The sequence below is a fragment of the Tremella mesenterica genome (genome assembly GCF_000271645.1).
Source record: "Tremella mesenterica DSM 1558 unplaced genomic scaffold TREMEscaffold_1, whole genome shotgun sequence".
Classification (NCBI taxonomy): Eukaryota; Fungi; Basidiomycota; class Tremellomycetes; order Tremellales; family Tremellaceae; genus Tremella; species Tremella mesenterica.
The window spans coordinates 3078364-3104000 of record NW_006711225.1 but is presented as its reverse complement, the minus strand read 5'-3'; the positions used below and the strand labels follow the sequence as shown (position 1 = coordinate 3104000).

General features: G+C 49.2%; 8 protein-coding genes across 8 annotated transcripts; 6 read left to right on the top strand and 2 right to left on the bottom strand.

Moving 5' to 3' along the window:
* Positions 1–163: 163 nt before the first annotated feature.
* Positions 164–2108, top strand: TREMEDRAFT_24652 (uncharacterized protein; the record flags this gene model as incomplete). Its single annotated transcript, XM_007000465.1, has 6 exons — positions 164–299; positions 348–586; positions 639–797; positions 942–1819; positions 1868–1970; positions 2019–2108. 6 exons carry the CDS (start codon positions 164–166, stop codon positions 2106–2108), a joined length of 1605 nt encoding a protein of 534 aa, XP_007000527.1.
* Positions 2109–2271: 163 nt separating this feature from the next.
* TREMEDRAFT_15960 (uncharacterized protein) lies at positions 2272–3893 on the bottom strand (the record flags this gene model as incomplete). The annotated part of the gene is made up of 6 exons (XM_007000355.1): positions 2272–2485; positions 2573–2716; positions 2767–3010; positions 3158–3324; positions 3446–3668; positions 3707–3893. Coding segments are annotated over 6 exons (1179 nt in total), but the record flags the coding sequence as incomplete, so codon positions are not given.
* Positions 3894–4334: 441 nt separating this feature from the next.
* Positions 4335–6415, top strand: TREMEDRAFT_58958 (uncharacterized protein; the record flags this gene model as incomplete). The annotated part of the gene is made up of 16 exons (XM_007001403.1): positions 4335–4351; positions 4405–4437; positions 4485–4530; positions 4573–4600; positions 4644–4651; positions 4699–4767; positions 4837–4910; positions 4955–4988; positions 5030–5044; positions 5172–5232; positions 5275–5334; positions 5379–5421; positions 5463–5635; positions 5681–5858; positions 5905–6329; positions 6375–6415. 16 exons carry the CDS (start codon positions 4335–4337, stop codon positions 6413–6415), a joined length of 1305 nt encoding a protein of 434 aa, XP_007001465.1.
* A 504-nt stretch (positions 6416–6919) lies between these two features.
* On the top strand, positions 6920–11082 carry TREMEDRAFT_58957 (uncharacterized protein; the record flags this gene model as incomplete). The annotated part of the gene is made up of 12 exons (XM_007001402.1): positions 6920–6922; positions 7016–7451; positions 7500–7766; positions 7817–8127; positions 8162–8381; positions 8432–8830; positions 8916–9373; positions 9467–9735; positions 9816–10194; positions 10372–10723; positions 10922–11019; positions 11062–11082. 12 exons carry the CDS (start codon positions 6920–6922, stop codon positions 11080–11082), a joined length of 3213 nt encoding a protein of 1070 aa, XP_007001464.1.
* Positions 11083–11463: 381 nt separating this feature from the next.
* Positions 11464–14272, top strand: TREMEDRAFT_58956 (uncharacterized protein; the record flags this gene model as incomplete). The annotated part of the gene is made up of 2 exons (XM_007001401.1): positions 11464–11640; positions 11681–14272. The coding sequence occupies 2 exons, from the start codon at positions 11464–11466 to the stop codon at positions 14270–14272; spliced, it is 2769 nt and encodes a 922-aa protein (XP_007001463.1).
* A 276-nt stretch (positions 14273–14548) lies between these two features.
* TREMEDRAFT_58955 (uncharacterized protein) lies at positions 14549–18559 on the top strand (the record flags this gene model as incomplete). Its single annotated transcript, XM_007001400.1, has 2 exons — positions 14549–16257; positions 16462–18559. 2 exons carry the CDS (start codon positions 14549–14551, stop codon positions 18557–18559), a joined length of 3807 nt encoding a protein of 1268 aa, XP_007001462.1.
* A 287-nt stretch (positions 18560–18846) lies between these two features.
* TREMEDRAFT_58954 (uncharacterized protein) lies at positions 18847–22458 on the bottom strand (the record flags this gene model as incomplete). The annotated part of the gene is made up of 1 exon (XM_007001399.1): positions 18847–22458. The coding sequence occupies one exon, from the start codon at positions 22456–22458 to the stop codon at positions 18847–18849; it is 3612 nt and encodes a 1203-aa protein (XP_007001461.1).
* A 708-nt stretch (positions 22459–23166) lies between these two features.
* On the top strand, positions 23167–25029 carry TREMEDRAFT_26879 (uncharacterized protein; the record flags this gene model as incomplete). The annotated part of the gene is made up of 6 exons (XM_007000743.1): positions 23167–23709; positions 23784–23938; positions 23987–24108; positions 24153–24277; positions 24386–24838; positions 24952–25029. 6 exons carry the CDS (start codon positions 23167–23169, stop codon positions 25027–25029), a joined length of 1476 nt encoding a protein of 491 aa, XP_007000805.1.
* Positions 25030–25637: the final 608 nt, after the last annotated feature.

The following is a 25637-nucleotide window of genomic DNA, read 5'->3' as shown; positions in this document are numbered from 1 at the left end:
AAGAGGTGATGTCAAAGGCGCAGCTACTTCGATTCCTCTTCTTCAAAGATCCATCTTGAATCCCAGTTCCCGCCTGTTTTTACTTCTCTTCCACCACTTACCACTTTTCCCCGAATACGCAATCGTCAAGGACCTGTACGTTTGAAGGCACGTATCAAGTATTATGTCTTCCCTTGATCTCACTAACCAATGGCTGAGAACCGTCCTTCAGCCATACCCTTCCCGAGAACGTATTCTACCCGAGGTCATGGACGTTCTCGCTCAGTGGCGTACTCTCAGTGTCAAGACCGAAGCTTTCAGTAAGTCCCTCTCCCTGCTTGCATCTCATATTTTCATTGACCCACAAGCATTTGACACTGGTCATACAGCCCTACTTCTTCTGTTACACGGTACACTTCCCATCACCTATCGAGGGGCGACTTATCAAATCCCCATTCACATCTGGGTACCGACCGAGTATCCTCGCGCACCTCCCTTGGTGTTTGTCGTACCGACGGCCGAGATGGGTATCAGGAAATCTCATGAGGTGGAACCTGGAGGAAGGGTCAGGGATATCGTTGTGGAAGAGTGGTGGGGATCTTGGGAGGTGAGAATAGCTAGCACTCTTTGGACGTCCATCATGGCTGACATGAGGGTAGATCAAGACCATTGGAGTTCTTCTACGACATTTGACCGATTTGTTCTCTCTTACACCACCGGTATATGCTCGACCACCAGATCAGCCAAAGAGTCCATCAATAGCCACCCCTCACCGACCTTCTTCTGCCGCCGGACCCGCGGCTGGACCCTCAGTGATGGTGAATTGATTTCGGTGGTTCAGGGGGTTCTCGTACTTATATGCAGACACAACCTCCCCCTCCTCCAGCCCGCCCATCTTTAGGACCAGGGTCGAATACCGAGGTAAGTGGTGATTTTAGTATGCGTATCAATCTTATGCGTAGACACTACCTTCATATAAACCCTCCACGAATCCCTCAGCAGGACAATATACACCTCAATCGCCTATCCGGCAAAGTTTCATCCCATTCAGTCCTCAGTCTCCCCAATCTCCACCAGTTCCTCAAAGACCACACGCTGGACCATCACGGAATGATAGCCTGCCCAGTCAAATGTCTGGTCCATCTCAGCAGTCCTTCATGCCCAATATCAATCCTCCCCTAGCTTCATCTCCTCAACCTCAGCATCCCGCATTTTCTGGACAAAGCATAGCAGCTCATATTCTGGAGCCATTACGACATCACACTCCGCCTATTCCACCACGAGGCTTCACACCTGCTCATCCTCAAATAAACACCCACTCACCCGATCATTCATCTCAAGTTTACCATCCTCATGATACACCTCCACCTACTGTACCTTCGCATCCCCAACATTCACCGCCCGCACATTCCGTACCAACTCGAAAGCCCATAGCTGATCTTCTTTCCTCCCCGTTGTCATCCACGACTGCACTTCCGTCAGATTCAGCGGAGAAGACCGCACCTCCCCCTCTTCCCCCGTCTAAACCACCGCCTCCGTCTCTCCTCCATCTCCATTCGATCCTCTTGCCCCATCTCAATGCATCACTCCCTCCTCTCATTCAATCTTTGCAGACAAATCGGAATCACTTACTGGAACGTCGAGAAGATTTAACCTCTGGGGAACCGGCGATTCGGGACGAAATGGCTCGCCTACTAGCCGTAAAAAAGGTGTGCGACTCGACTGGTCGGAAGATGGAGGATGTGGTCGCTCGAGCAGAGGAGCGAGTTGCAGATCTAGAGCAAAGGGGGGAGGTTAGCGTCGATGAACTGGTCTGTGGGATTAGCATAGTGCACAATCAGTAAGTCAACATCCGAATATCATCTTCAGCTGAGTGCTGATGGTATAGACTTATTGATCTGGTGGCGGAAGACAATGCTATCGAGGACACAATCTATCATTTGACCAGAGCCTTAGATGCGGAACGTATCGACTTGGATCGATTTCTCAAAGTAAGCTGACTCTACGCTGAACGTGCACAGGCTTAGCTAACCTTGTAGTCTATCAGATCCCTAGCAAGGGAGCAATACATGAAACGGGCCCTCGTTGAGCGTATCTTGACAGGGATGGGACAGAAACAAGATTGGTGATCTGATGCATCTAGCCATTACTTTCACCCAAGCCTCCTCAATCCCTCCTCAGTCACTCGTGTCACTATACAATCCATCGTGCTCGACCCTAACCCTTTCCGGGATTGAAACCAGCTGTCTAGTCAGCCACACACAGCCTCACGACTCGAGATAACAGGAGAAGATACTGACGATAAACATATCTCTGATTGGCAAAGGTGGTGACATGGACTTGCTCATTATGCTTGGCCGTCACGGCCGGAAGCAGGTTTGCTCGATCCCATCCATTGAGATCTCTGCCTTTGGGTTTAGGTACGAGTTTCGCCGCTTTGTTGAATAACCACCAGAGTCCCGCCTGTCCCGTCAACCCGTTTATAACATTTCTCAATTCAGATAACCTACCAATGCCAACAGACCACCGAGGACACCTCCAACGATTGCGCCTGTTCATCAGTTTCACCCGGGCGAGGAATGGTTCATGCAACTCACCGACATTAGGCGTAGCGGTCGTTGTGGCTCCAGGTAAGGTGTCGCCAGAAGCTGATGCAGAAGATGAAGGATTAGTGAGTGTCGCAGATGTACTTGTGCTGCTTCCGGTGCTGCCTCCAATCGGCGTTCCATCCGGTCCACTACATGTCAACTTCTAAACGTGATGAACGAATAAGAAAGAAAAACTGACTAAAAGCTTACGCCGCCAGAGGGTCCCCATATGGTCATAGAATCAATCACCAAACCTGCGCCTGTACATTGAATACTGACTAGATGTTTCTGTGTGGTGTCAAGGTTGGAAGTGAAGAATAGAGGAACTGAGTGAGCTTGGACATTCGAAGAAGCGGATAGGGTGGCAGTGAGAACGGAGTCTACTGTTATGGTGAAAGTACCCAAATTGGGGGAGACGGCTCCGACGATGAGTATTGATGCACCTGAATCTGTCAGTTTCGGTCCACTGACCGTCTCTTCACCTACAATCCCTCGAAACAATTTCCCGCGTCTCCGATGTCACTTGAGAGTCGTGTGAAAACGATGAGTGACTCATAAGAAGGTATATGATGGTTGACGATACGACTCACCTTGAAATGTCACATTAGCTGTCGCTCCTGAAGTAGTCGTCTCACTCAATGTCCCTTGATGATCCTGTGAGCCGACCGGTACCATAGCTTGCGTGTTGGCACTCGAGAACCCAGCATAGGTAATGGCATTGGAGGCATCATCAATCGTCACATTTTGTTGTTCTGATCTATACATTAACTTTATCCGCTGTCTTTCGCTACACATCTGACGAGTTCCCGACAACATCTCGCTATCTCCATGGGTTCGACGGGCCAATAGTATTACAAGATCTGGGATGTTTGACTTACCCGGCGGGAGAATAATAAGTCTCCACCCAAGCTCCTCTAAACGTAAATGGTGACTGTGAACAATCCCCAGATCCACACTGGACTCCTAGTTCGTATGTCTGTACCCCAAAACTACTCACATCCGTGGTATTCCCTGACACCCACGGATAAGCTGGTTGTGAACCTTGAGCCACTTGAACGGCATAATCATTGGTCTCTTCCCAAATAGGAGTAAAAGTTGTGGCTATTGTCAGCTTACATCAAAATATGTATGGAACATACCATATATGGAAGGTAAAATGACTCCAGCAGGTCCAGAAGTCTGAGCGGCGGTGTTGTTCCCTGATGGAAGGGAAGGATCAAGAAGGGTAGTCCATGATGCCGTGAAAGATGAGCTGGAGAAGTAAGTTGGGGAAGGAGAATAGAAGAAGAGAGGTGAAACGGCAGGTAACCACAGGTTAGACGTCATCAGTCCTGCTGATAACTCCCGATGAACTAGATGAGAAACATAAAAGCTCAGAGGGAGTCATGGTTGAATGAGCGATTATGGGTGGTTTGGGGGAAAAGAGGGGTTGAGGGTGAAAGGAAGATGTGGTAAAGGAAGTCTCCGGCATCCGAGGAGAGCTTGGGAATCTTCCTTATCCAGCTTATCCTGGAGTGGTTTGTTACTGCACCTCTCCTGTAGGGCCGATGCTACCCTGTCATCATCATGATCTTGTTGCCTCCTACAATGATCAAAATGACAGACAACGCCACATTGAGGATGTGCCACAATGGACAGAAGTGGAGGTGATCCGATCGCGTCAACCAACTTACGCGCACAACTTTGCCCCCCCCCCCTATCGTTCGTGTTCTTTGCGATCCTACTTGTCAATACCTCGAATACTAAGCTCGTTGATAAAGGGACAAGATGCAGGCTCCTCGATTGTGGGTTCGACTGTTGTAATGACGGCTGGGGCGTCTGTTGCTGACATGGGCAGTCGATTCAACGAGCGCGAGGCTAACCCAAACCCGTGTGTTGAAGTTTGCTTTTCAGATGTGTTCATCAGCTGATTGATAGGTACATAGCGTTCATACGTGCTTTGAAGGGCAAGAAAGACCACGATGTCAGCTCTTGAGCTCTGTTGTTCCCACGCTGACTCGTGTAGGATGCTGAGCAGATGCTAAAAGCGGTTGGTAAGTGTATGGACGGGAAGAGAATGTTTTGCTGAGGCTTCAGCCGCACAGGTCAGCTTCCCCTTGGAGCTACGTGCTACATCGAAACTGACGACGAGATGAACAAAATCATGAAGAACCGTTTCATGTTCGTTGGTACTCTCGAAGAGGCGGAATATAATCGCGTAGTGAGTGTCTATCGTCTACCAGTATTCTAACTAGCGCATCGGTTTAGACGTGAATAGAGCTGAGGTCAGTTTGCGGGTAGGAATTGGAATCATGGGCAAACGATAGAGCTTGTGTTACGTGGTGCTAGTGGGAGGTTCTTGCCGTGAGTATACACTTCATTTGAATATATATCATTCTGATGAAAAGCCTGCCATACATCATCTCCGTCATGTGTCATGAGGTAGGTGTTTTCTTCCGTTTCATAATATAGCTCATACGCAGATGGCTCATATAGAGGTGAGTGTGTACCCCACTCCGTCTTGGGATGTTGGATTGAATGGAAGCAAATGAATCATGGGCCCAAATTTCAGAAGGTTGGTTAGTGAGGCTTGGTACAGAATGGCGTTGGATAGCTGACGTTTAGCTCATGGCTGAAATCAAGACTGAAGTAAGAGCTTTACAAGCAAAAGGATATTACGGGGACGGTAAGTCAGTCTATCGTGTTGCGAATATCTGTCTTACGGGAGGCTTCTGGTCTGATGGGAAGAGACTCAGAGATAGCGTCAAAGCGGGTGCTGAGTGGCTGCGTAAGTTGTCCTTGTCTACCCTCAGATTGGTGTTGATTAGGAAGGCCCCTCTGATTTTCCCGAGTACGTCTGTGGTGTGACAGCTTCGTGAGTCGACTCTGTTTCAGTTGATCATCTGTAACACCTAGCGATGGCAAGAAAGCCAAGCCGCCCAGTAGAGGCCCTCGATCATCTCATTCAGGTCTGGTACAAGGCGAGGCCTCAAATCGATCAGGCAGGCAAACGGAATATCGACGGAAAGCAGGGACCAGAAATCAAGTTGACATGGGAACCGAAGGTTCGAGGCTTGACGGGAGAAGAGGTAGGTGTCCTTCTCCCCGACTCGGAAACCATTGACGATGATCAGAAATTACTGCTGAGGATCGGGAACGACGGAAATCAGCCATTGAAGAGGAGCAGAAACGTTTGGTCAAGACTGGTTTAGCAGTAACTACAGCCAAGCGAAGAGCCGCTGAGACTTGGGACAGGCGAAATCCGTGGTTCAAAGAAGGTAATACGAGAGGCAAAGTAGCAAAATCCAAGACGTGGGTAATCCTCAGACCGTAATGGATTCCCGAGCTGACTTATCAGAGCAGCAGAGATCCGTGCCGTAGCTGCCGAAAAGAGGCTCAAATCTCTCAGCGGAGCTCCTGTCAAACTTGAGATCATGCCTGATGACGATGAAGACGATTACCTCCATCATCTCAAAAACGAATTCGACAGTGATGCTGATGATGTGCCCGATCCCCATGTCGACGCAGAGGACAGGAAAAGAGAGATGGAACATGACATGACGGATGCTGAACGAGAAGGATTGCGGGGAGGTTGGGAACAATTCATTAAATCTGAACCCGGACTGGGGGACGATTTGCCTGACGTGGGATCATCTCGAGAGGGATCTAGCAGCGAAAAGGCAAACCTCGTCGTCAAACACGGCAGGCTGGGCCACGATGAAGGGGGTGATTGGAGTTGTCAAATGTGCACTTTTCTCAATCGAGGCGGTCGAAATAGATGTGGTATGTCCGCCTAATTGATGGTGCAATGACAGACTGATAGGACAGAGATGTGCGAGGGAATACGACATGGTTATCTCGCGACGTAGAACTGTGTATATCGCTTCATGCTCTAGTCCGTGGTCTTCTTGTGACATATTCAGATCTTGTAGCATGTAGCATCTACATAGCTTCATTGTAATTTTTGGTTGCTCATGCCATCTGGACGATTTTGCTGTAACGCCGATAATGCCGTCACCGTTCAGCACGCGTGGCAGTTTCCATCCTCGGCCAGGCGCGCTGAGAAGCAGTCGTCCAAGTCGCATACAACCTTACCCCAACATCTCCATAACCACTTCCCTCAACTCATTCCCCCTTATCACTGTATATCGGTCGGCTGGCGGGTCAGACAGGTGGAACTGATTACCCGGGCTAACTCGGTGTACGAGGTGAAAGGACCGTACGGCATTACAGACAAGGGGACGACAGGGACAAATTCACGAGTAACACCGCCTTGTTAAATATCGGCTGACTTTTTCTTCGGCATAACGACCAAGCATTCCTTCCATACACTTCTAGAGTCGTAAGCTGTACAAAGCATACATAATCTCAGGATGGTGCGTCCATATCTCCCCTGACTGTCACTCGTTCACTAACAATACGGAAACTGGGTAGGAATGGATCAATCAATCACAGATGCTAACATGCAGCCTCCAACATCGGATGTCAAGATCAACTCCCTCCTCGCGACCCTCCAATCGGAGAGGCGTAACCTTGAAGGTGCCAAAGCTGTCATGCGTGCCGTCGAGGCTTCTTCCAAGAACGAAGCTGTCATTCAGCAAGCGCAGAATGAGGTCCGGGCCGCCCAGGCTTCCATAAAATTCCTTGAGGACGAATTGGGAAAGCTTCAAATCGGTGGCGGGTCACCCGCTCGAGGAGAGGCTAGTGGTTCGTCTCAAGCTGGATCAGGTGGAAGGTATCCAGGACAGGGACCGATGAGCCCTTCGAGGAGTGGAGCAAGTAACACCGGTATCGTTTCCCCGACTCGCAATATGGATGGTAGAAATAGACCTTTACCACCCCCTCCTCCTGGGGAAGAAAGTACCGAGACTTCCAAGTCCGATCAGAAGAATTACACGGCTCTAGGTATGTCTCATTGGTGATCCCCGATACAATGAATTGCCTGACGGGCAGATTTGCTGAGATACGACGCTCCTCTTACGGGAGCAAAGATCACGAGGATGCTAAACCAACTGCAATTTAAATTACAAGTCGAAGAACAATATAAATTAGGGATTGAAAAGATGGCTCAGGCTTACAGACTAGAAGGAGACAAGAGATTGCGGAATGAAACTGAAGCCAAACGGATAGAGAGTGATGGCAAAATCCAATTGCTCAAAAAGGCCAAACGACGGTATGAGACTTTGGCTAAATTCGGAGGTGCTGTGGAAGCTGATGACGGTGCGTAATGTCAAGTATGAACAGCTGGTGAGTGTATGCTAATTCTTCAGATTTCGAAGAAGATGGAAAACGTAAAGAAGCTCTACGCAAACCCATCTCCGGCCAACTTGTCATCTCACTTCGTTCTGCCCGTGACCTCAATCATCGATCTCTACCTCGTAAATCGTCCAAAGCTCATAACGAATCCACCGTGGTCATTAAGATCGAAGGCAACGAAAGAGCTGTATCACATCCCTCTCGCAATGACCGTTGGATGGAAGACTTTGAGATATCTGTAGAAAAGGCAAATGAAGTCGAGATCACCATATTGGACCAGATCGCGCCTGGTGACTCGGCCCCCATCGGTATGTTGTGGTTGAGAGTCAGTGACCTCATGGAGGCCTCTCCGACGACAGAAGGTGGGAATGGAGGGACAGGGCGCTGGGTGGGTGACAGCTGCCACTGCTGCGACTTTGGGACCTCGGGGCGGAAGTGCACCAGAATCAGCAACGCTCCACAGCTCAGGGACCTTGCGAGCGCCCAACCATGGACCTGTAGATGGTAAATCGACCGATGGAATCGAAGGTTGGTGGTCGGTCGAACCGGCAGGTGCTATCGCCCTCAAGCTGGACTTTGGTGAGTTCCTCAAGATATCACTGAGGATCATGTCGGCTGATACTGTTCAGTCAAGGATACCGTGGCGGGCGGTAGACGCCCATATGAAGCTTTGGGAAGACAAGGCGCCCTTCGTAAACGTAAGGGCGATGTATTCGAGATGAACGGTCACAAATTCGTCCAAAGGCAATTCTATCAACCCATCATGTGCGCCTTGTGTCAAGAATTCCTTCTCACCGGTGAAGGATACCAATGCGAGGATTGTCGTTACACTTGTCACAAGAAATGTTACCCCAAAGTCGTCACGAAATGTATCTCAAAATCCAATGCCGATGGAGAAGGCGACGAGGAGAAGATCAATCATCGAATCCCTCACCGTTTCACTCCGTATACCAACATGTCAGCAAATTGGTGCTGTCATTGCGGATATATGTTACCTTTCGGTCGCAAGAATTCTGTCAAGTGCTCAGGTGGGTTCCTTCTCTTCATCCGTTGATCCCTATCCTAGTAGCCTCACGCAGGTAAAGTGAGGGAGGATCAAAGCTGATTGCTCAGAATGTAGCTTGACATGTCATCAAACATGCTCGCATCTTGTACCAGACTTCTGTGGTATGACTATGGAGATGGCCAATATTCTCCTGAAAAATCTTCGGGATATCAAAACTACCCAGCGAAAAACACCCTCTACCACGTCTGGGGCTTCTTCCGTATCAACTCTACCAGCCTATACTCCGCCCACGCAGCAGGTACAACAGCAGCCACAAGCACCCCAAGCACCTTCAGCCCCACAACAACCTCAAATACCCCAGAGACCGCCAGTAGGCACTTACCAGGCCGACCAGAGAGCCACTGGAGGATATACAGCTTCCCCGGGTCAGCCACATCCAGCTCAGGCGGAATATAATGCACTCCGCCCTGCTCCTCCTACTGGTGCTCGGCCTATGCCTCAACCACCGGTAGCTCCATCTCGACCTTCCTATGAGCAGCGAAGATCTCAAGAGGGATATGCCGTTGTGAGTGATACTCCTACCCTTGACATCCTGTACATCCGGTCCCTTCTACTTTCCTTTCTGACTTCGAGACCATGCAGCTCGCTAACCATGCAGATGCCGTCTGTCGGACCTGCCAGTCGCACTCCGCCTCAAGTCGTGGAAATGCCACGAGCATACCCATCTCCACCTCAGGGTCTGCCGGTGACCAGAACTCCTCAGCCACGGAAGCGAAAAGTTGGACTGGATGACTTCAACTTCCTCGCGGTGCTAGGAAAAGGAAACTTTGGGAAAGTCATGCTGGCGGAGGAAAAGGCATCCAGTAATCTGTACGCCATCAAGGTGTTGAAAAAGGAGTTTATTATCGAAAACGATGAAGTGGAAAGGTGGGTAGCAGGTCTTTCTTCTTTCCCCACTCGCTCTGCCATCTTAATTTATTTTGTTCTATGTGTTAGCTGACGGTCAGTACTCAATCAGAGAAGCGCGTTTTCCTCGCCGCTGCCCAAGAACGTCACCCTTTCTTACTCGGTCTTCACTCTTGTTTCCAAACTGAAACTCGTGTCTACTTCGTCATGGAATACGTTTCCGGTGGTGACCTGATGTTGCACATCCAAAAGAAACAATTTACACTTCGTCAAGCCAAGTTTTACGCTTGTGAAGTTTTGCTAGCGTTGCAGTATTTCCACACCAAGGGGATCATCTATCGAGACCTCAAGTTGGACAATATCTTGCTGACCTTGGATGGGCATGTCAAAGTGGCAGATTATGGGTTGTGCAAGGAGGAAATGTGGTTTGGAAAAACGACGAGTACCTTTTGCGGAACGCCAGAGTTTATGGCTCCAGAGGTGAGTGTTGTCCTGTTCTTCCCATCAGCCCTCATTATCACCGACACAAATTCTTCTCCTGTCTCAGCATCCCTACCCATTCATCGGGCCATCTCTTGAGAGAGTAGGCGCAATCACATTCAGATGTCTTTCCGCCCCTGCGCAAATACTCGACGTGTATCCAGTTCTGACTCCCAGATCCTACTCGAACAACGCTACGGTCGAGCCGTCGACTGGTGGGCGTTTGGTGTTCTCACATACGAAATGCTCCTCGGTCAATCGCCTTTCCGAGGGGACGACGAGGACGAAATATTTGACGCCATTCTTGAAGACGAACCTTTATATCCGATCACCATGCCTCGTGATGCGGTCTCGCTATTACAGAGATTATTAACTCGTGATCCTACCCGACGTCTTGGAGCTGGCGAAGCCGACGCAGAGGATATAAAGAGACACCTTTTCTTCAAAGATGTCAGCTTTGATGATGTGTACAACAAACGAATCCCACCACCTTACTTCCCCACTATCGGCAACGCTACCGACACTTCCAGTGAGTTGTTTATCATGTTTACTGAGGCTTTCTGTCCGTCCTCCCCGTACACTACTCTTCAAATACGAGACAAAATCCTCCCACCACATCGGACGGTTGTGGCCCATGCGTGCATTTTCAAGACGACAGCCAGATATGCCAGTATATCCGGGCCAATGGATTGTCGGACACATGCGAGCAAGGAGCGCTAACCCCCAGACTTTGACCAAGAATTCACTCGAGAACAACCGACCTTGACCCCTGTTCATACCCAATTGTCCGCCGCAGATCAACAGGAGTTCGCTGGGTTCTCTTGGGTGAGTGTACCACCGACGATATGATCTCGGCTGACGATTCAGATCGCACCTTGGGCCACTTAAGTCTCCAAGATTAAATAGACATGAATATCGGAGGATTAAGTGTTGAATGCCTGTTGGATGACTTCAGTTATAGGTTTGTTACATTACAAAGGCTTGACGTATCATGCATCTAAATATATACGCTATGGTTTTCCAAACATTTTGACATACCTGTCATCATCCTACGAACACGCTGGTAGTAGTCGTGTCTTTGCGATACAAACATGGAGAAGGCAAGATGACGTGGCATTGACCTACTTTTCCAACTCTTTGAACTTTTGCCACCACCTTCAATTCAAAAACTCCCTCCACTCTTCACGTCCACCCGTCACCGTAAATTTTGGCTTGGTGACATTACAGAGGCTTGTCACCACTCGTACTCTCGACTATGATCCTTGCAATATGATCACACCAACTTCTGGCTCTCAAGTCGGGGCTATCAAGCTCAAATTATCACTCAAATCTAAAACACCCGCTGAACCCCCGACACCTTCTTCCGCTCCTCCTGCGTCTAACGTCAACGCTTCGGCCTCTAGGACTCCTGTCGTCGCAGTGAGCTCTAATACAAGCTTGACTCAGGTGAGTATAATGGATATAGTTGAATTGTGCTGATGACGAGAACGATTATGTGAATAAAGGACCTGGTGCGATTGCAGGGCCTTCCACCTCACCTGCGGCAGTATCTTCGAATGAAAACAATCCTTCTTCCAGCAAACAGACGGGAATCAAAATGCCTCAAAAAGCCAAGTATTCGAGACCTACCAAAGCAAGACCTAAGCTACCATTCAAATCAACAGCGATGCCTTCACCTTCCGCTCCTACCTCTAACAACAAGTCATCTCGTCCTTCTGCCATCCCCACTCGACTTTTATCATCGACACCCACTACCCCTCGACTTCCTATCACCACACTTCCGCCTGATACTCCAGATCAATCGCGGACAAAAACGGATGAATCTCCATCAGTGAAGATCGAACATGGAAACTTTGTCTCTGACGACCATGAACAAACTCCTGATCCTATATCATTTTCACACTCCGTCTCCCCTTCAAGAGCCCCACCTGATACCGCTTTGCCAACGCCTAACGCTGAACGTCAAGTGACACCCACCACCGCTCCTCTTACTTCCAAATCAGTCAATAAATGGGCTCGTTTGAAAAAACCTCTAAAAGAACTATTGTCAAAAATCATGATTGAACTACGAAGAAGAGACGAATACGACCTTTTCTCCCTGCCTGTCAATTTGGATATCTATACAGATTACCTCGACATTGTCGGTGGTGAAGACCAAATTATGGATTTAGGCACAATGCAAATGAAAGTGGATGAAGGAGAATATACAACTATGGAAAGTTTCGAAGCGGATCTCAAAATTCTCGTCACCGCTGCTCAGAAATACAATGCCCCAAACACCATCCCACATACTGCTGCTATCAGACTGTTACAACATGGTACGAAACATATCAAAAGGTCTCGTCCACTCATCCGTACACCTTCACCATCGCCAGACATGGATTCGGGAATGGTCACTAGAGAAATGACGGCTATGACTGATGATCCACAAGTCTCAATGACCAACGTCTCACCACATGAATACATTCCGACGGAGATGTTAGACTTTCCTCCAAATTCCCTTGAAGCATTGGCGGTGGGGTGGAATCTTACCGGTGGGAAACGAGTTTGGCCCAAACGGATCGTACGTGCTCGCGAACGTTTCGCGGGAAAGTGGCGACATTGGGACTTTGACGGGACGCGTGATTTGGCAGAGATGGACAATGTGGATAAAGTCATGGGAATAAGTCAGTCACCTCTGATGGGAGAGGTGGTGGATTGGACGACCATGAGACGAGAGGCTTGGTGGGAATTTGAAGGTTTCGGTGGTCCTCAAGGCCAACCACCTGGCTTCTCACCCTTTCCAGTCAGGGAAGGGATGAAAAGGAAGAAGATGAACTTGTTAGATGTTGGAACCTGGTCCGAGGTTGAGGTTGATATAGCCAGTCTTAGACAGAGAGCGATTGCGGCGAGTACGAGTGCAGGACAGGGAAAAGGAGGGCAAAATCAGGTGTTGGATGATGATGAGAGTTTGTTGTCTGGGTACCTGAGACCGAGTAGGGGCAAAGGTTATCGTGGCATGCCTGGAAATTTTGTCAATATCTACGAACCACGTCCTGCCGCGGAATATCTAAGGGAAATGTGTTCGGGGGATACCAAAGGCGAAGCGTATCTCGCTAGTATTGATAGGTTTGTCAAAGGTGCCATCGCGTCGAGATCCCCTCGTCATTCAGACATTAATACAACATCGTCACCCAAATCGAGACGATCCTCAGATTCCACGAAGGGGGAAGTCGAAGCAGACGGGGCACTCACACAGTCTGATGAAGGTTCCATCAGTCTACAAGAATATATAATGACAAGTTGGCATTCTGGTATCCTTCAATCTCGAGAAACTGAAACAGTATCGTCCACCATATCCGATCTTGCCACTCTGGGAAAGGCAGCCCTACGACATTCCATACCTCACGTACCTTCTCGCTCTGGGATATCCTTCTTCGACTTGGTGAAGAGTGCCAACGCGGCTCACACACGACTATCCATGCGAGATTTCTTAGCCGCTCAAGGATCTTTGGACATCGGTTCGATGCTCAAAGATCCGACCGACTTTTCGTACCAAGGAATCGGGGCGAAAACCGGTGTCGCTGCTGGTCTGGAATGGGTTACCTCTACCCTTTCCAGTCTCATCGCCAAACGCTACCCTCCGCCGCCGCCGCCCCTACCAATTCCACAAGACAAACAGCTTGATCAAGTCGAAGATGAGGGAAATGAGAAAAACGGCAATGAAGAAGAGGGTAAGCACGCGACGGAGGATGACATCAATGGAATGGAAGATGCAGAAGGAAAGATGGAATTACGTAGAGGTAAAAGGAAACGACCGGGTTCATTAGCCGAACCGGACAGAAGGAAAAAGCTCCGACCGTCCATATCGGCAGAATCGAGTCCTCTCTCCGAACTTCCTGACGAGTCGGTGAAGGAGAAGGAAGCAGTGGAGGAGAAGGTTGAGGAAGAGGATGATGGCGAACAAGGGTTGAAGAGGTTGAGATTGGAATTGGTCGCTTTGAGCAAGTTTTATCCTCTGGCTGCACTTAGAAAGATGGATAAAAAGGATGCGGAGAGGTTGTTACCTCCAAACGTTAGGACTCTGTTGGCTCGGTAATCATCTTCCAAGGCTCTCATTCGTTGTGAACCGGCTCTGTATGCATGAATTACATGCACACAAACTCTCCATGTCCGTAGCCGGTTAGTCGTCATGATCACTTGGTACCTAATTCTTGTCCTCGGGGACAGTTGAACAATGAGCCAGGGGTTCAGGGAACTCTGTAGTAAGTTTCATCAGGAAAACTCTAAAAACACCCTTCTCCGTCTCTTCCCACCGTGATCTCTCATCAATATTGGAATTACTCTACTCGTACTGTGCTGTCACCATCATATCATGTCTGGACTAGGTCTCGGTCAGATAGATCAACCACGTATAGGTTCACACATTATCACTTCTCTTCCTCCTCGACCAAGACCCTCTGCTATTCATCGATCAACCACTACTCTGGCGGATAGGATTTCCCACGCGGATCCTTACCCGAAGACATTCGAAGCTCCACCAGCTTTACGTATACAGGGAGGTGGTCCTAAACCTAATCTTCTCTCTCGTATCTCTTCTTCAACTTCTTCAAAAGATATCACGACAGAAGATAGACGTTACAGATCTACAATCTCTCCTCATATACCTCCTTCTCCTTCTTCATCAGGGGAATTGAGAATTGAAGATAGACATTATAGACCTATTCATACTCCTTCTCCTCCATTATCAGGGGAAATGAGGATTGAAGATAGACATTACAGACCTGTTCGTACTCCTTCCCCACCACCATCCCTCACGAGGAGAAGAACTTTTTCTCCTCCAAGACAACCAAGAGCGGAACGTTTAGGAAATATATCATCTTATCGTGATGCTCAGAGTCCTCCTAGGAGACGTCTCACCACTTATGAACAAGATTTGAGATATCAAAGAGGAACAATTTATGAACATCAATTAAGACGGTCCCCTCCTTATGATCCACCATCACCACAGCGTCGACCTATGTATGATCATATACCAAGAGGACCACGTTCTCAGCATCATCTATCACGGTATGACGAAGTCGAGGAAGAAGAATGGAGGAAGTATAATAATCGACGACGAAGTCCGGAAGATCGACCGTGGGCGTCGAGACAGGTTGGAGCGGACCGTTATCGACCCATTGATTTGGAGGAGAGGGATATTAGAAATTACGAGCGTGTGACTCGACCAGCCCAAGAGACTCCATTGAATAGGGACTTTCAAGCCGAGCACAACGGAGTCAGGATGAATGTCGAGGGAGAGAATACAGATCTACATATGGGCAAATTGGAAGAACAGAATATGATACGCCCTCCCACACCTGAAGGTCCTCCCCTGAAGGATGATTTTGAAGGAGGATCGTGTTGGAATCAAAATCCATCAAAGGACTTGTCCTCTACTTCTTCTACTTCGGTAAATCAACATTTGGGCAATCATGAGGTTCAGGTGGACAAGGAAGATCAAGCGGATCTGTTGATACTCGATATCTCAGATCCAGCCGACCATTCTAATACCTTACAAACACTGGATGTTCCGAGTCGAGCTGTCTTTCTTGATAATTCAAACATTTTGGTCCAAGAGGAGCGGGCGGAACCAGCATTCCTTGCAGACCCATCGGCAGACCAAGAAGATCATTCAGATTCAAACGAACATGCTAGCCAGTCCGGTCAATTGCACCAGGAAGGTTATCAAGAGGTACGGGAAACATCGCCTCAGCTTGCACAGGGAGAGCTCGTCAACCAGGCTGGGGGCCAGGAGGAGGAGGAGGAGGAGGTTGCTGAATCGATTACGAGTGAGGATCTTTGGGGGGAGAGGGAAGCAGATCGGAGCATTACACCGATCGAAGATGGGATATCCAATGAGGTTCAGGTGGACGAGCATGGGGAAGACGTGGAAGAAAGAACAAGAGATGAAGAGGGTAGTAGAGAAGCTGAAGAGAGAGAGGTGGACGAAAAATTAGACCTGGGAACAAGCTCTTCGGAACCAGACCTGGATGTGGAGCGCATGGATGGGGGAGAACGGACGGGTGGAGTCTTGGTCATGGTGTGAGTGATCTCTTACCGCTGTGCTCCATTTTCTTTGACTCTGCTACTCATTTCTCGTCTCTCCTGGCTGTGTCCTATCTTATCTCACTCCTCTGTTATATCCAGCAGTCCTTCACAAACGATAGCCAACGTTTGCTAGTGCTGTGCTCTCAGCGATAGCCAGGGTTGTTATGCACTTATCATTGAAAGAAGCTGATTTTCAAGAAAAGCAGACCTCCCGCCCGAATTATGGTCCGAGGACATCGACATCCGCACCAGAGCCCGAGCCGAATTCAATGAGCAAACGGTAGCTCGTCTGGGGCAAGAGGGGAAATTGGCGCAGACGATCCTTTGGCTTGATGACAGTGTCATTTGGCCATGGGTCCTGGCATCTTCTGTGACTTGTCGAGATTCGTTAACGCAAGAACCAACTACGAGTCCCTGTCCAGAAGAACAAGTAGAACACGAAGGGTCGCCAAGCAACCGCGATCCTATTCCCATCATCACTTCGTTTGAACAAGGGACCCCTGCACAAACGCATGAAGTCGGACAACAGGACGATCGACCCAGTCCTACTTCATTATCGAACCAACCTCAGGGGCAGTTTCAAGATGGACCTGAATACACCGAATCCACTCTCGACTGGAAAGATTTCGAATACCTCATTTCCTATATTCATCTCCCATCTCAACTACGGACTTATCGCAACAGGGGACCCGATAAGGTAGGCCTGGCAGCATTCAAACGTCAACATCTCGCCAAAGCGCTTGTCCCAGATGTTAATGGTAAACCCACACGACAAGCTCGCTTATACATGGGGCATTTTGGACGTATGATCATATATTGGAGTCCTCTGGATAATTCTCAACTTCCTACAAATCCATTTCCAGGGACGATACAAATGACCGTTGATGGTGCTTCTCCATCTGTTTCTTCCTCGCCTTCCTCATTTGCTTCCGTACCAGAAAACACTTCAGACCTCGATGTCAATACCAAAGCTACTTCCATTTCGTCATCTTCCACTCTATATCATCCTGATACATCTTCCTGGCGACAGAGTCCTTCGTCTACTAGCGAATCATCCGTTTCAACGGACAAACCTGTCAAAAAGTCTGAATCGACAAAAGAGGTAGCGCCTGCTAAAAGGAAGAGACACACTCGAGAGACAGAGATAAATCCTGATAAATTACGAATAGCCGATCTTCCTAATGCCATCATGATACTCATTCCACCCAATTGGTCAACTCCAGCACAAAGACGAGAACCCGATTTCGCAGCATGGGCCGAGAGGCAGAGAAGGGAAATCATGGATCCAGATGGGACAGGTGTACCTATCAGAGTGGCGAAATGCGGGAAGGTTAGTCGGGGGAAATTGCAGATTAATTGGAAAGATCTCGAAGGTGATCCGTCGGTTTCCCGCGACCAGTCTCAGAGAGCTTCCACCTCACGATCCAATTCAAAGATACAAAGTCCACGAGACACTCAAAGTGCACAACAAAGTCAAGTACAAAATCCACGACCTTCATCGCAAAGACAGAATCAGCTATCCAAGATACGAATACCGAAATTGAATTCTGGGAAGGAGACAAAGAAAGATCAAGAAATCACTCCATCTGATAAATCTCCTTTTACTCCTCTTTCTTCTCATTCTCGTAGACGAGCTTCTTCTGAATCATCGTCATCATTCCCATTAGCCAACGTAGATAAAGTGAAGAAACGTAAAGTTAGTCAAGCTCGTCATACCCTTCCAGAAATCATCTCCGTATCGCCTATAGTCCCTCTTAGTCCCGTGGCGACTCTTGAACCTCTTTCAGCAACTTCTCACATGGAGCTTGGTGTTGGGCAAATTACACCCATTGATGCGAGGTCATCCGCAAGTATGAGCGGTACCAGCGGCGTCCAGATCTCGAGTACTGTGGTCGACAGAAACGTCTCCAAAGCACCAGCAGATTCGATGGGCGAGTCGAGCTTTACAAATGATCCCATCCAATCGAACCCTCCAGACTCATCTACAAAGGTTGACCGACCAAGTACGGAACGATCCATCTCTTACACTCCCCTTTCTCACTCCGGTATAGAACGAGCCACCTCTTCGGGATCCACAGGCGAATCCTCCATCAGAAACTCCCAATCAAACCCATTGAAAGACCTCGAAGATCGTCTGGAAGCAAGTTTCAATTCTCTGGATAAATGGTTGGTTATACTTGATGAACATCCCGCCAGACGTTCTACGGTGAACAAACAGATCAAACGATATGAGGACGAGATCTTTGAATTGCGGGAAGAGATCCGAATTCTGCGTGAAGGAATGGATGTGATCTAATCATCGTGTTTTTGTCTCCATGTGTGCTTGGCATGTTCCTCTACTTTGATCCTTCTATCCGACCAACATACTGCATCTTGGATTGCGACCCCCTTGTTACTAGTGTATATATTGTACCTTAACTGGGTATTTTGTGAACTCGTACATAACATGTGTAGATGCATATGCGTTGTTATATATCACATGTGATCAACCCGGAGAAAAGAGGAAAATAGTCCATGAAGTTGGGAAAAAAACATGATTAACCCCCCCCCCCCCCCCTAACATACCTCTTGACATTATTCTTCTCAACCACCTGGCGCAGGTCTTGCCCCACGCCACGTCTGAAACTTACCCACAACTCCTTGTCTTTTCTCCTTTGCTTCCTCCCTCTGTCTCGCAGCTTCCGCCAAACGATGTTCCAATAAAGCTACCGCGTCAATCTCGTGTGATCCCGATCCGACCCATTCTTCCGTCCTCCCATTCCCCACGCCTTCCTCTCCATTCACTCTCTGGTCTTCATTCCCTTGTTCCCCATGTAGTCTTCCCGGCGTTGGATCAAACTCCCTGGGACTAGGTTCGGCAGTATGAAAGCTTTTTCCAATACTGGAAGGGTCGACGCTTTCCCCACTGAGACTGTTCGAATGTGTATGAGATACAAAACTTCGTATGCTCTTAGCTCTCGTAGGTGACATATCGCCCGCGTTGGCCGTGATCGCTGTGACTGTGCTGATAGCTGTCGTTGTACCTTTTGATACGGTCGGCAGAAAATTTGAAGTTCCTCCTTTCACAGTGACCATACTGTCTTTGTGCCTAAGGCGTCGAGGTGAATCGGGAACGATGGGAGATCGAGGAGCAATCGGAGCGTCCGGGATTTTAGAGGTCTGCGGGTTTGGAGGAGAAGCATCAATGGTCTGTAGTGATGGTGAAGATGGTGAATCATTTTTGCGGGAATGAGGAGTGATACGTAGTTTGCTCACAAATCCAGAGAGAGCATTACGAGGATTTCGTGAATCGAGCGAATATCGATTGGAGGGTGAATAATCTGCAGAAGTGGTAGGTCTTAGAATATCTGCCGATCGTCGATTTTCTCGACGAGAATCGTATGGGGATAAAGGAGATGAAGTCACGCCGCTCATCCCACTTGTCCCACCATGAATACCATGATTTTGCCTCTCGGGCGAGTAAGCACGCATACGATGAGAACTCGAGGGACCGTCGTACGGTTTAATCGGATCGTAAACCACTTCTGATCTTCCACTTGTCCCCACTCGTAGTGTACTCATCGAGGTTGAAGACGGCAAGCCACGGAAAAGCCTGGGCAATTCCAACATGATTTGAGTAAGATCTCTCACGTTCTGATCACTACCCCTTCCAGCTTCTCGTAAGGCAACAGCGAGCTTTGAAAACTCTTCCCGAGCTTGTCGAGGATCTTCCAGATCGACGAGAACTGATATCTGTGAGGCAAGTTGAACAGCTGATCGTAAAGTCATGTTGACACTTTCGGTAGATCGAGTACAGGAAAGGAAAGCACGTAAGAGATCGATGTTTTCTTGAGGTAATCTAGCCTCCATATTTTTGAACGCTTCGACGAGCAGTCGCCCATGTTCCGACGAGGAAGGTGCGAGCTCCATTGACGCCGAAGATCGACCTCCCAGCGAGGTACTGCTACGCATCGGACGGGGTTCGGTAGATGGTTGATAACCCATTCTTGACGAACCTCGACCTAAGGACGGACTATCCGTTTGACCAGTGTGAAGATCACGACGAAGACGGAATGGTTCGATGGGAGCTGTTCGGGGTGCCATACCAAAGGCGTCACGCACAGAACTGAGAGACGTGGTAGGTCGGATGTTAGCTGGCGTGCGGTCGAATCGAGACATTGGACGAGGATCACCCATGACAGATGCACTACGATCCACTTCCCATTGACGATTGTGTTCTTCCCTTTTACGTTCGATTTGATTGAGAACATCCAACGGGTTTTTGCTACCTGCACTGGTAGGTCGTTCACGAGGGTTGTACCCAACAGCGGAAACCGAATCTCCTGGCGCGACAGACGCCAGTCTTGATCGGACAGACGAAGCGGATAGGGGCATACTTCGTTCCACGGACAAGGTGTTGTACCCCCTTGTGCCAGCGCGCTCGGTCAGAGCGGATTCTGTGCTCCCACCTCGGGTGGCATATCGGTATCGTTCAGCATGTCCTTCCATCACTGATTCAGCACGTTGCCGGTCCGTCCCACCGAGTCGATGAGGTAATGGAAGACCTCGACGATCAAGTGGTTGTCGATCAGTTGGCAAGCCAACAGCAGAATCCGTCCACCTGTCCAGACGCCTAGTATCAAGACTAGAACGCCGTTCTAGCCCCTCAATGTCGTTTACTTGTGTAAAGACTCTGCTTCGTGTAGGAGAGGTGATATGAGGTGAATTTCGATCCGAACGCGGCGCAGGTTCATATCGGTGACCCACAGGAGAGGTGTGGATCTGAGGTGACGAGTCATAGTGGTTGTCTCCGAGCACGCTTCTCGCCACGGGTAGAGAGTGATCCCTCTGGTGGCCTTGTTTTGGCGGAGAAGGAGTGAACTGTCTATTAGCGGGGCTACGTAGTGAAGACGATCGTAGACCCACCAGACCTCCGCCGGACCTGAACTCCACTGGAAGGGCCTTTCTCCTCCCGCTCGAGCCACTGCCGCTCGTCCTCTCCCCTTCTTTACGCTCCTTGTGAGGTGTACTCTCGTATGGCTGCTTGCGTGTTTGGGAGTTGCCTGCATCATCGTGGTGTAGAAGCGGCGACGAAGACGTGAGCGTCGCGCTACGGCGCAGGTGGGATGCAGCTGGGCCCGGATTACCTATAACTCTGTCGTAGGAATCGTGTCTCCGCATACTTCCCCGCACAGGAGACCTATTTTCTACATCGACAGACAGCTTCTGTGGTCTCCAAACATTCCTGATCTTCTCTTCCGCATCACGGATACGATCGTCGACATTCCGTTCGGGGGAGGGAGGTCCATCGTTAACAGCATCGTTTCGCAGAGGATTTTTACGGGGACTTTTCTGCCGAGAACTACTGTGTGATGCATTCGAAGACCTATCAAGAGGAAGGGATGGCGATCGCTCGTGCTTTTGCGGTGAGGGGACTCGCGGGCTCTTCGGGGATCCAGATTGAGATATATTGAGGGATGAGCGCTTGGACGGCGACCCTTGCGCATTTGGAGTGGCAGAAGCTCCGGGAGCGTGCGATGTGAGGCTGGTCGAAGACACAGAGGGAGATCCTCGAGAACGTAGAATAGTCTCACGAAGGCCAGCATTGCTCCGATGAGCGGAAGATGTGGACGAGGTCAAAGAGGGGGAGCGATTGGGAGTGGAAGAGTGCCTGGAATGACGGTGAACATCTGAAGACGACGACCGTTGAGGGACTGGAGGTTGTAGGGCCATATCTTCCTTCAGCCCGCGTGCCTTTTTGATAGAAGGGGCACCGACGTCGCTATTGGTACCAGGAGGACTAGGCAAACCCGATAAGCGGTCTACCAGAGTGCTCTGAACAGGTTTGCCCTCGGCCTGAACGGTCGAAGCAGAGTCGGGTTGAGGCTCTCGGTCCGGAGACCTACTGGATTTCCTCGGCGCAGTCATCCACTCTCTTGGCAGCTCAAGCTTTGGGCTCCCCAGGCCCACTCTTGCGCTGGCGAATCCAGGGGTCAGTTTGAGATATGGGGGGCCAAGATGAAGATGAGCTTGGGTGGCTTCCGCAGGGATTTGGTGATCAGAATGGGGGGGAAGTGAAGCGAGTGATGATATAGAGATGTCGGACGGAGAGAGAGAAGTGTCGATCCCGATGCTCGAAATGGAAGACCGGACTGATGGCCGTGAAGGACGGCGGTCGAGAAAAGGCGGAGGTGTGGTGTCTCTTGGAGACGGCATTCCTTCACAGAAAGAACTGCCACGAATGAAAGTGGGGCTTCAGGGTTTCGACAGGAATGAGGTAGGAATGTAGAAAGTATGTGAGGGGAGTGGGACGACGGTCAGGTGGTAGGCGTAGTAATGACAGGTGAGGATAGGGAAGGGAAGGTACCGGATGATTTGCAGTAGTGGGCGACACGTTTCCTCAGCTACCAGGTTTTGAGTTGGGAGCCATCCGTAACAGAAGATCAGGAGGTCGAGGTGGAATCTCACAACATCTCTTGAGATGAGCGGAGTAGGAACTTCAATATCGTCAGAGCCGGAGACGTATGGGACGGGGCGGGAAATACCCAAGGGGGGCAAGTGAAAAGAGGTAATAAAATAGTAGTCAGTAGTGAATTTAGGACAGGTGAGAAAAGTGGAAACGTTGTATGGGACGCGATCAGAGCGTTACGTAAGCTTACTCGGAGCTCACGTGACTGAATTGATTCCGTTGTGTCTCGGGCCGCAGCAAGTCTCGTTGCCTTGACCGAATAGTCAACTCACTAAGAGCAATACCTTACCTTTCTCCAACTCTTCATTCGCTTCAACACCTTTGTCCTCAGTACCTTTCTTCGTTTGTTACTTCTTCATACCCCATATCGTCTCTCGTCACGGGATTCTCTTATTCCTCTGGCTACACCACCCCCTCGGCGCTTGTTGACCTATCGCTCCATTCCAGGCGTCACCATGCCTGACCTGGTCGCAACCCGTTCGGGCACTTCTTCCAAGTCTATCCCTTCTGTAGTCAGCGATGATTCCTCGGCTGTCCCATCTTCCTTTGCCACTCCAAAATCTACCATCTCACGCAAGAAACCAGCCGGATTGAGCATCGCCTCCCTCAAAGCTCACAGGGCACCTCCCGTGGCCCCTGGCAACGGTGATTCGCCAGAGTTTCAGTTGGCGCTGTCCAGCGCAGAACAACTTCGATTAGAGATTTCCCGTCTCCAACTGTCCTCAAAGTCATCTTCTTCCGGCACATCGGCGGTCGAATCCGTTCCCTCATCTCCATCAGCCCCCATCACTCCAGGTTCGGTCAACGTGCCTAACGGCAATGGTGCCAGGAAGAAGAGCACGGCCTCAGTAGGGGGCAAAGCTCGGCGGAAGGATAAAGATGGTGAAGAGTTGGTCAAAAACGAAGACCTTGAGGTATTGGCCGACCTTGGTGCTGGGAATGGTGGTACCGTGACAAAGGTCTGGAATAAGAAGAGAAATTGTATAATGGCTAGGAAGGTATGCCACCTCATTCATTCTTATCTATTGTCTATGCGATAGCGTCGTGACGAAGAAAATCTACTGACACACAGCTCATACTGGTGGATGCCAAGCCTGCTATCAAGAAGCAAATCCTTCGCGAGTTACAGATCATGAACGACTGCGCCTCACCGTATATCGTAGGATATTACGGATGCTTCCCCATCGACGTTCACGTCGGTATTGTCATGGAGTATATGGATGCTGGGTAATATTTCAACATGATCTGTTCAGAAAAATGCAGCTGATCTCAAAGATCTCTGGATTATATTTACCGACACAACGGTCCGGTATCTATCGAGATCACTGGCAAAGTTGCCGAGGCCGTATTGCGAGGACTCATGTATCTATACGATGTGCATCGGATCATTCATCGGGGTTGGTTTCACCATCATCATCATCGAAAGAAAACTCACCAACAGATATCAAACCGTCCAACATCCTTGCCAACACCGCTGGAGAGATCAAAATATGCGACTTCGGTGTCTCTGGTGAACTGATCAACTCGATCGCCAATACCTTTGTCGGTACGAGTACATACATGAGTGTGAGCGTCTACCTTCCTCCGACTCCCCCACTCACCCTTCTTCTATCTATCAACGTAAACGTCGTTCCACACGGTCATCTGACTCGGTGACATGAGCTTACTATCTAGCCTGAACGTATACAAGGCGCCGCATACACCATCAAATCCGACGTCTGGTCTCTCGGTATCTCGTTAATAGAACTCGCTTTAGGTCGTTTCCCCTTTGCTGAACCCCCCGACTCGTCATCAGAAGCGGACGCATCGGACAGCGAAGCTCAAGCGACTTTCGACGCCAATGCCACCTTACCGCTTGCTGCTCAACGAGCGGCTCTCGATCTTGGAGGTAACAGTAATGGCAATGGCAATAACTCGCCCCCTCATGAAAGACGACGATCCCGTGGCGTATCCCTGGCCGGTGGTGGATCCACAATGAGCATATTGGACTTGCTGCAACATATCGTCAATGAACCTGCACCCAAGTTGTACAGTCCACGAAAAGACTTTCCCCAGGAGGCTGTAGACTTTGTGGAGGATTGTCTTAGTAAAGATCCCGCGACGCGTAAGAGTCCTCAGGAATTGCTGGTGAGCTTTTCCATTTTGTACCCAACCGGATGAACCCTACCTTCGCTCATCGAAAGTATGTCGTGACCTGGAATGCGGATTGTAGCATGCAAAGGGACACAACTGACACATAGAAATCATCATGGATCGTCGATTCCAAAGTCACCAAAGCGGACTTGGAAAAATGGACGAAGGCTACTGTGGAGGAATAACTTTGGGCGACATAACTTTCATACCTTCGCTCCCATTCTGTCCAAGATCAAATTCACGTCTGACCCACCTTTGCGATTTATTTTCATAGTTCACTCATCTTTGTCAACCACCTCACATAAGTCACGCCGTCAAAAATCTCTCTTCATGCGGAGGAAGCGGCGCAATGACTTTCCTAGTACTTTAACGACAAAAGCCAAATATATGCAGCAAATGAAGTGACATGAAAAGAGGAGGAGATAAGAGTACGCGCCAGGGGAGAGAGGAAGATTCTCAGTGTACATAACGCTTCATCCATACATCATCAAAAGAAACAATGTTTGTGCATGTCATTATTATCGTTCCACTTATGAACATTAATCTATCGGTTCTTGCGATGTCAATTATCGCCGAACAGACGCGTTTCGTACTTGACATATTGGAAAGCTGTCAACCCCGACGTACAAAACAGGAGAAAAGAAGAGAAGTAATCGTCCGGTTCAAAATCGGGTATGACATGCTACAACGATGATGAAGGAAGTCTGCGTAACATGTTGTTGATTAGATCATGCGAAAGACAATCATCGCTATGCATTCACATGGGGTAATCAAACAAACATGCAATGCAGAC